Below are 12,606 nucleotides of genomic sequence, written 5' to 3' on the forward strand. Positions count from 1 at the left end.
CGCCTTTAAAAAAAAAAAAAAAAAAAAAAAAAAAAAAAAAATAGACAAAGGAACGGTGCAGGCATGGATTTTAATTTCTGTTTTTCAGAATATCCTCTTTTCAGAATTCATTCCCTGTTTGTATCTTGGGGCAGTCTCTACCCCTGTGAGGGAAAGGAGAGTGGTGCTACAGTGTACCTCAGACTAGGGGATAGGTCTAGCTTATTAGGAATGAATGGTCAGGATGTCATATTCGGACAATGGTCCAGGCAAATAACTTTAACACTATGCCTCTGACTCCCAAATCCTCTTTCACAATCCTTCAAAAAGCTCTAGGGCTTGAAGAGTCAGGCTTACTTACCTAGCCCAAAACTACAGCATGAGTGAACATTGATGCAATTGCTCTAGGACAAGCATACACACATGGCATATGTTTGAGTGTGTCTTCTTATCCTTGATAGCTTTCTGTGCCTATTTTCCTAAACTGAAAGAAATACAGATGAAGTTTGACTCTGGGTTTCAATCCATAATCCCAGAATGATCTTCTGCCTTGGTCAATGATGACATAAGTGACAGTTTATTCCATGAAGTCTTATTAAAGAGACAAAGAATAAAAAAATAACCTCACTAGTGCTACCAGCAAAGTTTCTGATTTGGGATTTCACTTTGATGAAACTTGCATGAATCTTGACCAGAAAGTGAGTGAACTTTCTCCGTGAATTTCCCTAAAAAATAGTTTTGAAGACCATTAGGGTAATTGAACACTTATCATGGTACTCACATTTTCAAAGAATAGGTACTAAATACTAATGAATCTTCCTTAATTTCTAAATAAAAGTTAAATTTTATCCATATATATTTACCCAACAATTAGAAGTATAAATAACCAATTTGGATGTTGACTAAAAATTAACACACTACAATCAGGAATTCAGAACATTTATTGCAAGAGCTGAATAATTGTAAATAACGTAGAACTGGCAAAGCAGTAACAAGGATAATTGTTTAGATATTTATTCTGTCAAAATCATCAAACACCCCTCACAAACCGACAAAAATGTACTTCAATAAGCAATGCACCCCTACCCATTATTTTCCATTATACTGTGGAAAAATGTGAACTGCTATTTACAAAGTAATTTTATTTTTTGGTAAGAACAAATTAACTATCAGATTAGCAAACCTTTTTTTTTTTTAAATTTTTTGGGTTTTTTTTTTTTTGTTTTTTTTACTTTTAAATTGATGGTGAACCGTGGTATTAAGATAACTTCCACTTCTTTCAATAAAGACATTTTGTTGCATGCTATTTATTTGTTTAAATCATCTGTCATGCCTTAACAAAAACCTCCTAAGAATGTTCGAATTTGGATTTGTTTGCACGTGCAACTGAGATCTTATTAACATTAGTTGTCACTTTGTTGGTTTGACCTAAGTGACAATATGCTGGTACCTGCCAGGCATTGACCAACTATGATAACAAACAGTTAAACAGCAATAATTAGAGATTTATCCCTTTATTTCCCCCAACTACCCTACCTGGAGAATGTTCTGTTACATCATGAAGGCACAACACATTAAATATTTTGTGGCTATGGTCTAATAACACTTGTGTTACAACAACATTATTGTATATGAGGATCAACACAAACTCTGCCATTTCAACAAAGTTGTAGACACACATTTGCCCAATTGAAACTATTTTAGAATAGTGATTTTTCTTCCATATATGCTAATTTTGATACATTAGTTTTGCGTGAGTGACAAGTACAGGATATTATATCACTTTTGATGGATAACACTTTTCCATTACTCTCTCACTTAATGGTACTAATTAGATGATTTTGCTTTTGCCTACTTTGAAAACAAGGATGTAAAAAATAGGTTCTGAATTTCCAAGCTTTTGCAGAAGCCCTTTTTTGTATAGTTATCATTTTTTCTTTCATCTTTATTGTTTACAGAATTCCAGCATCATAAACTATCATACAAGAAGCAAGATTTCAGAACCTTTTTTAAACACAAGTGTTTGAGATTCTTTGAACAATGTGTGTCAAGACAGACTACTAACGCAGAAACACCTCACTAAAAGAAACAACGAAAATAACAACAAAGAGGTAAATAAAAAGGACAGAAGCAACCATAAAACACAGAATTATGCTACAACATTTTTAGGTGAACATTATAAGTACACAAAAGTTGTTAATAATAGCTTGCTTCTATTTACAAATACTTTAACACTGATTGACTTACAAGTGTCCACTAACGTTGTTAACAGCACGATAGGTTTAATGCTTATCTCTTTAAGTTTTGTTTGCAGTATAATGTCAAGTATAGCGGTCCCAGCACAAATCAATGACAAAAAAAAACAAAAAAGCACAATTTTTTAACTGGGTATGTTTTTCAGTCACTCTAATCTATGAAACTTTCTTACTTTCCAAATGCATATTCTATTGTTCATAGCAGCAGTCCAGGGTCAAAATAAAATGCAATAATAAAAAAAATTTTGCACAATGGAGAGATCTCTGGAGAGTTTAATCAATTCTAGTAAACAAGATTGCATGACTAGAACTATCTTCTCTCATATGTTGCAAAATATTGTATTCTCCATGGTGCTAACACAAAGTTATAAGTATCCCTGCTAGAAGGGGCATAGTTGTAGAGATCTATTGAATACATAAAGCTCTGACACACACGGTATTAGCATGTCTATTTAGATTAAAGTTATTAGGTCCCATATAGCCTTTTCTTAGAGTTGGTGCTCCTTAGGACTCTCAATAGCACCTCCTGCTTGCTTATAAGACTTCAGATTTGCCAGAGGAATGTCTGTCATGTGGCTGCCATTGTTGAAATGGCCTTCGTTGGAGCCATACTGCTTACGGTCATTGAACTGGTTCCTGTTGCTGTCTTCTTTCCAGGCCCTGGTCAGGGTGTGCCCATTCACAAGCTTGTCCTTCTTCACCCATTCTTTCTGGGGTACAAAGGTTGAGAGAGGAGATTTGGGGTGTTGATATGGACCCAAGCCAGGAGGCATCCAGCAATTATCAGAGTGACCCAAAACCAAGCACTCTTGAGTGCACATCTCTGTAGCTTCAGCTAATCCTCGGGGACCCAGAGGCCCATCTGCAGAAGACAAGAGGGAGAATATAAGAAAAGAAAGTGGTTAAGATTTTCAATTAAAATTATCTCTTAGAGAAAAAGTATGTTATTAGTGATCTTATTTTTTCATAAAGTCAAGCATATCTTTGAGTCAAGTCAAGCAACTCAAAGATATATTTCTCCATCTTTTAAAGATTAACACAAAAGGAATCAAATTTGTTATGGAGGTAAGATTGATCTATTAATATTTTCCTTCTTAATCCTTTATTTAGTTATTTAGATCCAAAGACATGGATAGATAGATAAAAAGACAGATATGGGTGAACAGATATAACCATGATGTATCATTTTTTATCAAGTCTTTGATAAAGGCATATAGATTATTACTAATTTATGTTCTAAGAAATCCCAGAAATAAACTCATATTTATGATAAATTATAAAAAGTAGAATAATTTTATGTGCAATATTAAAGAATATATAAATAATACAACTCCACTAAGTTAAAAAGCAAAATTACCACTTGAAACATAGCATCATTAAAAATAAATACTCTAAATGGTTATATAAAATATTGTTTTTTTCTACATAAACACATTATTTTTATATGAAAATATCTTGCCACATTTTTGAAAAGTGAAATACTCATTTTGAAGAATAACTATTGTATCTTACTAATGATACACCTGGTCAGCTGCAAACATTCTGAAATCCAAGTAAAGAAGAAGCCATTTGCATCTGGATAGTGTTTGGTTCCTCTGAGCTTAACTATTTTCTAAATTTCTAAGGTATAAAACTGAAGCTAAATTACAAATTGACTCACATGGAGTCTAACATTCAGGGGAAAGAAAGTGATCGCAGAATTTATCTTCTACTTTTTTACCAGCAGGTTAGAACATATATTTTAACCAGGATTTCAAAAGTAAACTATTTTATGATTGTTTAAAATAGAAATCAGCCCTTTACTAAAAAACAACATAAGCCAAATGGTTAAGAAATAAATTGGGTTTCTTTGTTGCTGTTGTCTTACCCCCCTTGATTAAACAGCCACGTGATAGATAAATGATAGCTTGGAAATTAGGAATTGATTTTACGAATGAAGTTAAGTTGATAGGCAAGAATGCCTGAGGCATAAAGCATTTTCAAAAGCAGAGAGTCATCAGAAAAAAATGCAGAAAAAAAAAGTAAAGAAAACATACCTGCAAGTTTGCTTACTCATCAATTTAAATCGCTCAATAATTGGAATGTAAGTCTTTGATAAAATCCAAGTTAGCACAACTAATATTTTTAAATGTCCAATAATTGTGAGCTTTCTATTTGCCTTAATAATATTCTAATTATTTCTTGCATGTGAAAAAAAAAATTCCCACTGAGACAGGCAACAGTTGATGGCAAACACCAGAGACAGCAAACCACAGGCAATATCAAAATAGATACTGAATGTACCTTTCCTGGGTACGATGCATACTACTAGGGTGATGGGTGCACTAAAATCTCAGACCACACCACTATACAATCATCCACGTAACCAAAAACCACTTGTACCCGAAAAGCTATTGAAATAAAAAAAAAAACTTGTTTAAAAACAGAACAGATACTAGATGTGAAAAAAGTGGCTGAAATGCACTATTTCATACAAACTCAAACTTCAGCGATTTTTTTTTTATATCTAAAAGTCTTCCTTTTAGAATAACCTTAAAATTACTTCCCATCTGAACCATATTCCCAATCCCCTCAAAAGCAAACAGTTTTATTTTGTTTAAACACATATTCATTACTTAAAACTTTTCCTCTCACATACCTCCAATGATTACTTACTTTTTCTGGATATTTAATTTAAACTTCTCTATGAGCCTTTCTTTGCCCTCTACAATCTGGCCACATTTTAAAAGTTCAAACTAATTTCTCACTTCTAGACTCCCTTAGGTGTACTCAGTGACTGCATTCACAGAGCTAACACATTTTGCTTAAACCAATCCATGCTCCCTGCATTAGGATCACAGGCTTAGAAGATGTTTTTTGCCAGGCCTGTTTTCATTTAATTACTGATCTCTTCAAGGGTCAGTTTATGTCCCACACACCAAAAGCAAGCTTCCATAACTCTACCAATTCATGCTTCATATGCACCTTGATTTCCACAGAACTTTCTTTATTGATGAATAACAAATTTCCTAATTGAGCTCCCTCAACTCTTACCTTAATTCCATTTTTGTCTTTTGGAGGGGGTTCGGTACATTTGCAAGTTTCAATTTTAACTTCCTCCCAACTAGATTGAAAATTGATGGGGAAAAAAAAAGAAAACCGGCACATCGGTCTTCTGATTCCTCATAGTGCTAAACAATAGTAGTGCTCTACGAACAATGTTAATTGTTAATTAAACTTTTATGAGGTTGAAAATGTTCTGAGGATTATTAAAGATATCCCCTGCTTAAAGGCAGACCTAAAGTAATTATAATAGAAGGTGCTGATTTCACAAATCTTACACCAAATGCTTCCTCAACAGCAAATTCCTTTGCCTAGTAATACTTTGTGACAGTTTATAAATGAATAATTTAACTTATCTGTTAAATATATTTACTCTTTTCTAAACATCAATGGAGTTAATCACCAATTTGATGTGTAACATACCTTGAAGCCTATAAGCAAACTTTTAATCTTTACATTTCCAGCATCATTAATAAGTTTTTTATTGTTAAAATCTCCAAAGGGAAAAAAATTACCAGCTACCTCAGAAATGTCACCACATCAGGGTTTTATTAAGCTCATCAGAAATGAGAGGATGTGCAAGGCTATTTTAAAATTAGCCTTATGCAACACACCCTGCCATCTTATTAATTTAAGACATATCACCTAAAGATTGAGAATGTGTTGTGTGTGTGTGTTTATAAGAATATGTATACCTTAGATTTTCAGCATTGAGTGACACATTTTAACAAATAGAATTTATCCTTTTAAGAAATATATACAACGAATAACATATACTTATTCCAGAAACATTTACTGAGCATGTACTATGTGCTGGCACTGTGATCGGCACCAGAGCTACAGCCTTGACAAAAACAGACGTCAACACTGTCCTCATGGAGCTGGGAGCTATTCTGGGAAACAAATAATTGGCTTAAGAGCAGTGATCTGAGAGGGAAGTAAAAGTGTCATTAAAATGAGCTGAGGGCCATTAACTGTTCTGGGAAGGTTTTTCTCTTTATGACTTAACCAACAGACTTTGTTTCAAGGTACATCATTTCTTCTTCAATTTCTTTAAACTTTTTTTACATAATTGACATTAAGACATTTACAGTTAAAATTTTTATGCACAAAATCTTTAACTTGCAAAACATGAGTTTATTTTCATTAAATAATATTAATTGTTCTTTGTGCATTGTACTTCCCATGATTCATTCCTGTAAGTAGACTTGAAGGATTTTGATAAAGTCTATAAATAAATTTATAGAAGTTTTGTAGATTTATAAGTAAGTCTTTCAGATAACTGGTTGCTGTAAAAATTTTAAAGATCTATCCTCAGGCCAGCCACACACAGTGGGACTCTAGATGAAAGGCAGAAGTTTTTTGTTAGAGCTCTAAATGGGAGAAGCCTGTCAGGCAGAGCCATACAGGGGACTAAATCTGGGAATAAGGTAACAACAAACTGGAGCTCTAGGGGACAGTTTATGTATGAAAAACTGACTAGGGTTAGCTAGGGTTTTAGGGCTCTCTGAGGACTGGCTAATTTGAGTAATTTCTCAAGAACCAGGTCAAAACAGCAATGTCAAATTATCTAATATCAAAGCATTTGCTTAGGGAGGTTGCTTAGTGACTCAGAAGTGTGAGATCACTAGAAGAGAAGTAGAGGAATATGGATTTAGCTGCTCAGAAAGGGGAAACTGACCAGTCTCTAGACAGGGGCTCAAAACTGAGCCAAGACAGCAAACAATAAAACAAAATAAAACATATGTACATCAATCAATCCATCAACAATCTACTTATCTGCTGAGTGTCATTATAGTATGAGCTGTATTGTTGGAAAATATAATTTGCTTTATGCTTTAAAAATTTTGATTTTTAATTTTTCTGTTACATGGTAGGTATATGTATTTATAGGGTACTTACTTTATGTTTTGGTAAGTTTTTATTTTGGGACAAGACATTAAATAAGAAAAAGTTTAATTTTTTTCTTTGGGCCTCTATGTAATTCCCAGTGATTGCTGTGATATTAAGGACAAAACAAAACAAAACAAAAAACAAAAGCCCAGTGAGTTTTATCTTGGGAAAATAGCAATGCTTCCATGTTTTCCTCCTTAAAGTCAGTGTTGTAAATTGGTAAAAAGAAAAAGTAAGTATTTTTTCAAAATTCTGTGATGAATTATTAAAGGGAATACATTCATTCTAATGGTCTCCTAAGTCAGTCCCTGCCCCATACATGTTTATAATCTGATATATGCTAATAACTCCCTAGTTTCTAACTCATTTTTCTCATTTTAGAAGTACTGAGTTTTTTATGCTTTTAAAAAGGAGAAAAACATTGTTTTAAAAATGTTGTCAAATACTGAAATTTTCCAAAATATGGTCGAATGTAATCTATAGTTCTCCATCAATATATAGCATTTTAAATCTCAGATGTTTGCTAATACTGCATAAATTATATGCACTAAACTATAATCCTTTTTCTTTGATATATTTTTATTATTACTTTAAGTAACTGTATTAATTGATGAATAATATTTGTTTTTCATTCATACAGTCTCTCAAATATTTATTGAAACCTAACATGCATCATAGGTATCATTGTACTGGATTCTTATTAGATGTTTTGAGCTTTTGTTTGTGTGTGAGTGTGGTGTGTTTGTGCATGTGTAATCATGTGCATATGTGTTTTTTATTGTTTCTCTATTTTTTTCATAAATTTTATAATGTACTATTTGTGCTACGTCATAAAATTTATGTGTAGAATCCTGATCAGAATTCCAAACTACTTATAAATACTTCCTATAATTTTATCATTACACCAGTTTATTTCCTTTCTTTTAAAATAATTAAAATCATCTATCATAAATTTTTTAAACACTGAAACATTTATTCATTTTTTTAACTCAAATTCTTTGTTGCTTTGCACAATCTCAATGTCTGAGTTTGGTTATCTGTGGTTAGGGTATGTGTAAAATCGCAAGTGCAGATAACACTGTGCAAGCCATCTGTCTCTGCATTTAAATTTTGAAAGCAAAGACAAAAGCACATAATGAAAAGCTTCTGGAAAGTTGTTTCAGATAATGTTTAGGTCAGGTCTCAAAGTTCATCTTCACACTACTCACCTTCTTGTTAAAAAACAAATAAAATATTTTTCAAAGTTTTAGGCATTAGCAGCTCTCAGAAAGGTGCCTGAATTACTAACTTTAAAAGATGCAAGTTTAAAATGTAAAACAATCCAAGTTAATGGAACTCCACCTATACTTAAGTAGTAGGATACTGCAGTGGTTTTTGATGTCATTTTACTATAACTGGAAGCAGAACAGTTACTTCATTAATTCACTGCTGTAATTAAGGAGTAGCTTCTGGCCTGTTGACCACCTACATTTCAATCTCATTATTTGAAACCCTTTAATACCAAAGCTAGAAACTGGCATTTTTTTAAAAAAAAAACTATGGGACTTTTTATATTCCTGGCTAGTTTTCATACTGTATGAAATTTTGATCTTTTCTATTAATAAATTTTTCTTATAATTTTTACTGGTAGGTAAAATAAGTTTAAACAGACTGCCAGAATTGATTTGTAAAATAAACAAGTCATTTTCATATGATTTAGGATCAAATTCATCACATCTCACTCTGTTTTTCATTTTGTTCAATTTTTATTATAGGCAAATTCCTCTTCCATTCAATACACATCTGACTGTCACGTTATAATATTATTTCTGTAGTAAGACCATATATTGCTATTTTTGTGTAAAACGTTTGTTCGTAAGTTCCAATTTTGCTGTACTTCTCCTTTATACTATCATGGGTGTCTATTGTGCAACGACTTGTGCACCCCAAACACTTTAATGTGAAAGATGCATTCCACTGTTTTGGATTTGCTAAAGCAATTTCCCTGATATTTAGGCATAGTGATGTTTTAAAGAAATTTCCTTTTTATGTAAACTTTTACTCTGTAATTTTGCTTTGTACTTACAGCTATTAATATGCTCAGCAAAATCTTAATCTTCATACTTGCTCCTTGCCTTAACCAATATTTCTATAATAAAATTTCAGGGAAAAAAATATTCTCATTCATTCATTTGAAGTTAATTTTAGTGTCTCCAGAATACTAACACAACAAAATTTAGTATTTTTACTAGCTCATTTTATCACTCAATTTATTTCTCTCTCTCTCTGTGTTGTTGCGGGAAGTCAGGGACCCCGAACAGGTGGACCAGCTGAAGCCATGGCAGAAGAACATAAATTGTGAAGATTTCATGGACATTTATTAGTCCCCCAAATTAATACTTTTATAATTTCTTATGTCTGTCTTTACTGCGATCTCTGAACATAGATTGTGAAGATTACATGGACACTCATCACTTCCCCAATCAATACCCTTGTGATTTCCTATGCCTGTCTTTACTTTAATCCCTTAATCCCATCATCTTTGTAAGCTGAGGATGTATGTCGCCTCGGGACCCTGTGATGATTGCATTAACTGCACAAATTGTTTGTAGAGCATGTGTGTTTGAACAATATGAAATTTGGGCACATTGTAAAAAGAACAGGATAACAGCAATGTTCAGGGAACAAGGGAGATAACTTTAAACTCTGACTGCCGATGAGCCAGGCAGAACAGAGCCATATTTCTCTTCTTTCAAAAGCAAATAGGAGAAATATCACTGAATTCTTTTTCTTAGCAAGGAACATCCCTGAGAAAGAGAATGTGCCCCTGAGGGTAGGACTCTAAAATGGCTGCTTTGGGGGCGGCTGTCTTTTACAGTCGAAGACAAAGGGATGAAATAAGCCCTGGTCTCCTGTAGCACTCCCAGGCTTATTAGGATGAGGAAATTCCCACCTAATAAATTTTGGTCAGACCAGTTGTCTGCTCTCAGACCCTGTCTCCTGATAAGATGTTATCAATGACAATGCGTGCCCAAAACTTCATTAGAAATTTTAATTTCCCTCCATCCTGTGGTCTGTGATCTCACCCTGACTCCATTTGCTTTGTGATATTTTATTACCTTGTGAAGTATGTGATCTCTGTGACCCACACCCTATTCGTACACTCCCTCCCCTTTTAAAAATCACTAATAAAAACTTGCTGGTTTTATGGCTCAGGGAGCATCACGGCACCTGCCGATGTGTGACGTCTCCCCCAGACACTCAGCTTTAAAATTTCTCTCTTTTGTACTCTTTCCCCTTATTTCTTGGACCAGCCAACATTTAGGGAAATAGAAAAGAACCTACACGAAATATGGGAGGTGAATTTCCCCAGAAAGTGTGCGTGTTATTTGTTTATTTTTTTTGAGACAATGTGTACCCACATAACATTTTTTTGTGGATTACGTTGAATGGAAAGCTGAAACTATAGGTTTATGTAAATCTGGAGGGACCTGAAAGAAATGTCAGAGGCAAGTTTACTTGATAGACACCCTAATATCCACTATTCTGTCCTACATTCTATATTTATTGAACAGTTGCTATTAAAAATAAAATCCATTAATTTGACTCAAATCTAAACATGGTAAAATTAATTTCAAATATGAAAGTTGGCATGAAAACCAGGAAATAGTTCATCGTTGCCCTTGTGCCCTTTGGAGACTGTATTACTATTTCAGACCATTTTATTCTATGCCCACTTTATTCTATGCCCAATCAATACTTTTAAATGAATGCCATACAATAACAAATAGTTGTTTAGTTATTACTCTGCTCTTGTTGTTCAGAAAACCAGTCAGAGGGTGTGAATCTCATTGCCATTGTATTCAGATTTTATATGAAATCATATACAATAGTTATGCGAGCAGTTCAAATCCAAAGGTAAATGTGACAAATTTGTGTGTACTTTGGGGAGAAATGCTTTCCATTCATTTATTCAATAATTTCTGATTTAGCTTATGTTAAATTCAGAAGACTATTGTATAGAATATCTAAAGTCAGAATCAATAGGAAAATCTCAAGACACAAGATCATTATAGACAGACAAACAAATAAATAGATTTTAGCACTAGTTGAATGATGAATTGCTATGGACTTTGAGAAAGTAAGCATAGACTCCGTAGCTCCCAGTCTCTTATCTATAAATTGAGAGGATAAAAAGGCTAGATTTTGATGCATGCCCTCTATACATTCTTTTATTCCTTAATTAAATATCATTGTGGTTTGTCATTGATATAACGTGATAATCAAACTTTTCAATGCTACTTCATTTCAGTAAAAAAAAAGCCCAAAAGAGAGCAAAGAAATGATAAATCTATTGTTCAGATAGATTAGGATAGGCATGGTGGCTCATGCCTGTAATCCCAGCACTTCGAGAAAAGCGTGGACAATATGGTGAAACACTAGCTCTATAAAAAATACAAACATTAGCCAGGCATGGTGGTATGCGCCTGTGGTGCCAGCAACTCAGGGGAACTAAGGTGGAAATATTGCTTGAGCTGAGAGACTGAGGCTGCAGTGAGCGGTGATTGCAACACTGCACTCTAGCCTGGGAGATAGAGTGTGACTCTGTCTCAAAAAAAAAAAAAATTACTCTAGTACTGAGGTCACATTTAGATTTTTGAGTGTGAAATTATATTGTGAATAACTACATTTTAAAATCTAAATAAAAATATAGTGGCTCTATCAGAGTTAGATCTGCATTTGTGAATGCATCTACAGTAACCTTGAGAAACAAACACATGTGAATCCACACCACCAGGATTTGACAAAACCTCTGGTTAACAAGTAAACAAGGATTAAACGTTTTACACGTTTCTCATACAGATTTCTTCCTTAGTCACAGATGAAAAGTCAACATTTGCAGATGGAGACAGTCCAAATACAATAACACATGGCCATGCCAAGCAGCGGATTCCCGGCCAGAGAGGATATTGCTATTTGAACAGACTTTAGGGCTCACAAAGAATGAAGAGCACTTCCTTGTACATCTTCAGCCTTCTTCTGCAGGGCATGAAAATCAGCTGCCTTTTTCTCATCTGCTAAAGCTAATTGCTGTAAAGAAAAGCTTCTCTGATGATTTTATGTGTTCTCTGTTAGTATTTTACATTGCAATTCATTGAATGACAATAGTCCAAAGAGACAGACCTTCATTATTCAAACTAACTTTCAATTTTCAACCAAATTGCTTGATGTGAAACATTGTATTTACTTTATTGCAGATCATATTTACTTTCTTCTATAGTTCATTTCTTGTATTAGTATTTCATGTTTTTTGTTTCAAAAATTCATTCATATACTGCTATCTCCTGAATACTCTCCATTTCTTGCAATTTGCATTGTTTCTCAGACAAACTTGGTAAATCTTATTTGATGTGAAACACATTTTAAAGTGCAGATCTAAGGTGTTAAGCAGTGAAGT

General features: G+C 33.5%; 1 protein-coding gene across 4 annotated transcripts in view; it reads right to left on the reverse strand.

Moving 5' to 3' along the window:
• Nucleotides 1–981: 981 nt before the first annotated feature.
• Nucleotides 982–12,606, reverse strand: part of PCDH9 (protocadherin 9) — a 945,282-nt gene continuing 933,657 nt past the window's right edge. For all 4 annotated transcript variants that reach the window (XM_025364674.1, XM_025364672.1, XM_025364673.1 and 1 more), the window contains one exon: nucleotides 982–3,096. In XM_025364674.1, coding sequence (XP_025220459.1) covers nucleotides 2,723–3,096 — 374 coding nt within the window. In that variant the 3' untranslated portion in view covers nucleotides 982–2,722. The remainder of the gene's footprint in view (nucleotides 3,097–12,606) is intronic.

The sequence above is a fragment of the Theropithecus gelada genome, chromosome 17 (assembly GCF_003255815.1).
Source record: "Theropithecus gelada isolate Dixy chromosome 17, Tgel_1.0, whole genome shotgun sequence".
NCBI lineage: Eukaryota > Metazoa > Chordata > Mammalia > Primates > Cercopithecidae > Theropithecus > Theropithecus gelada.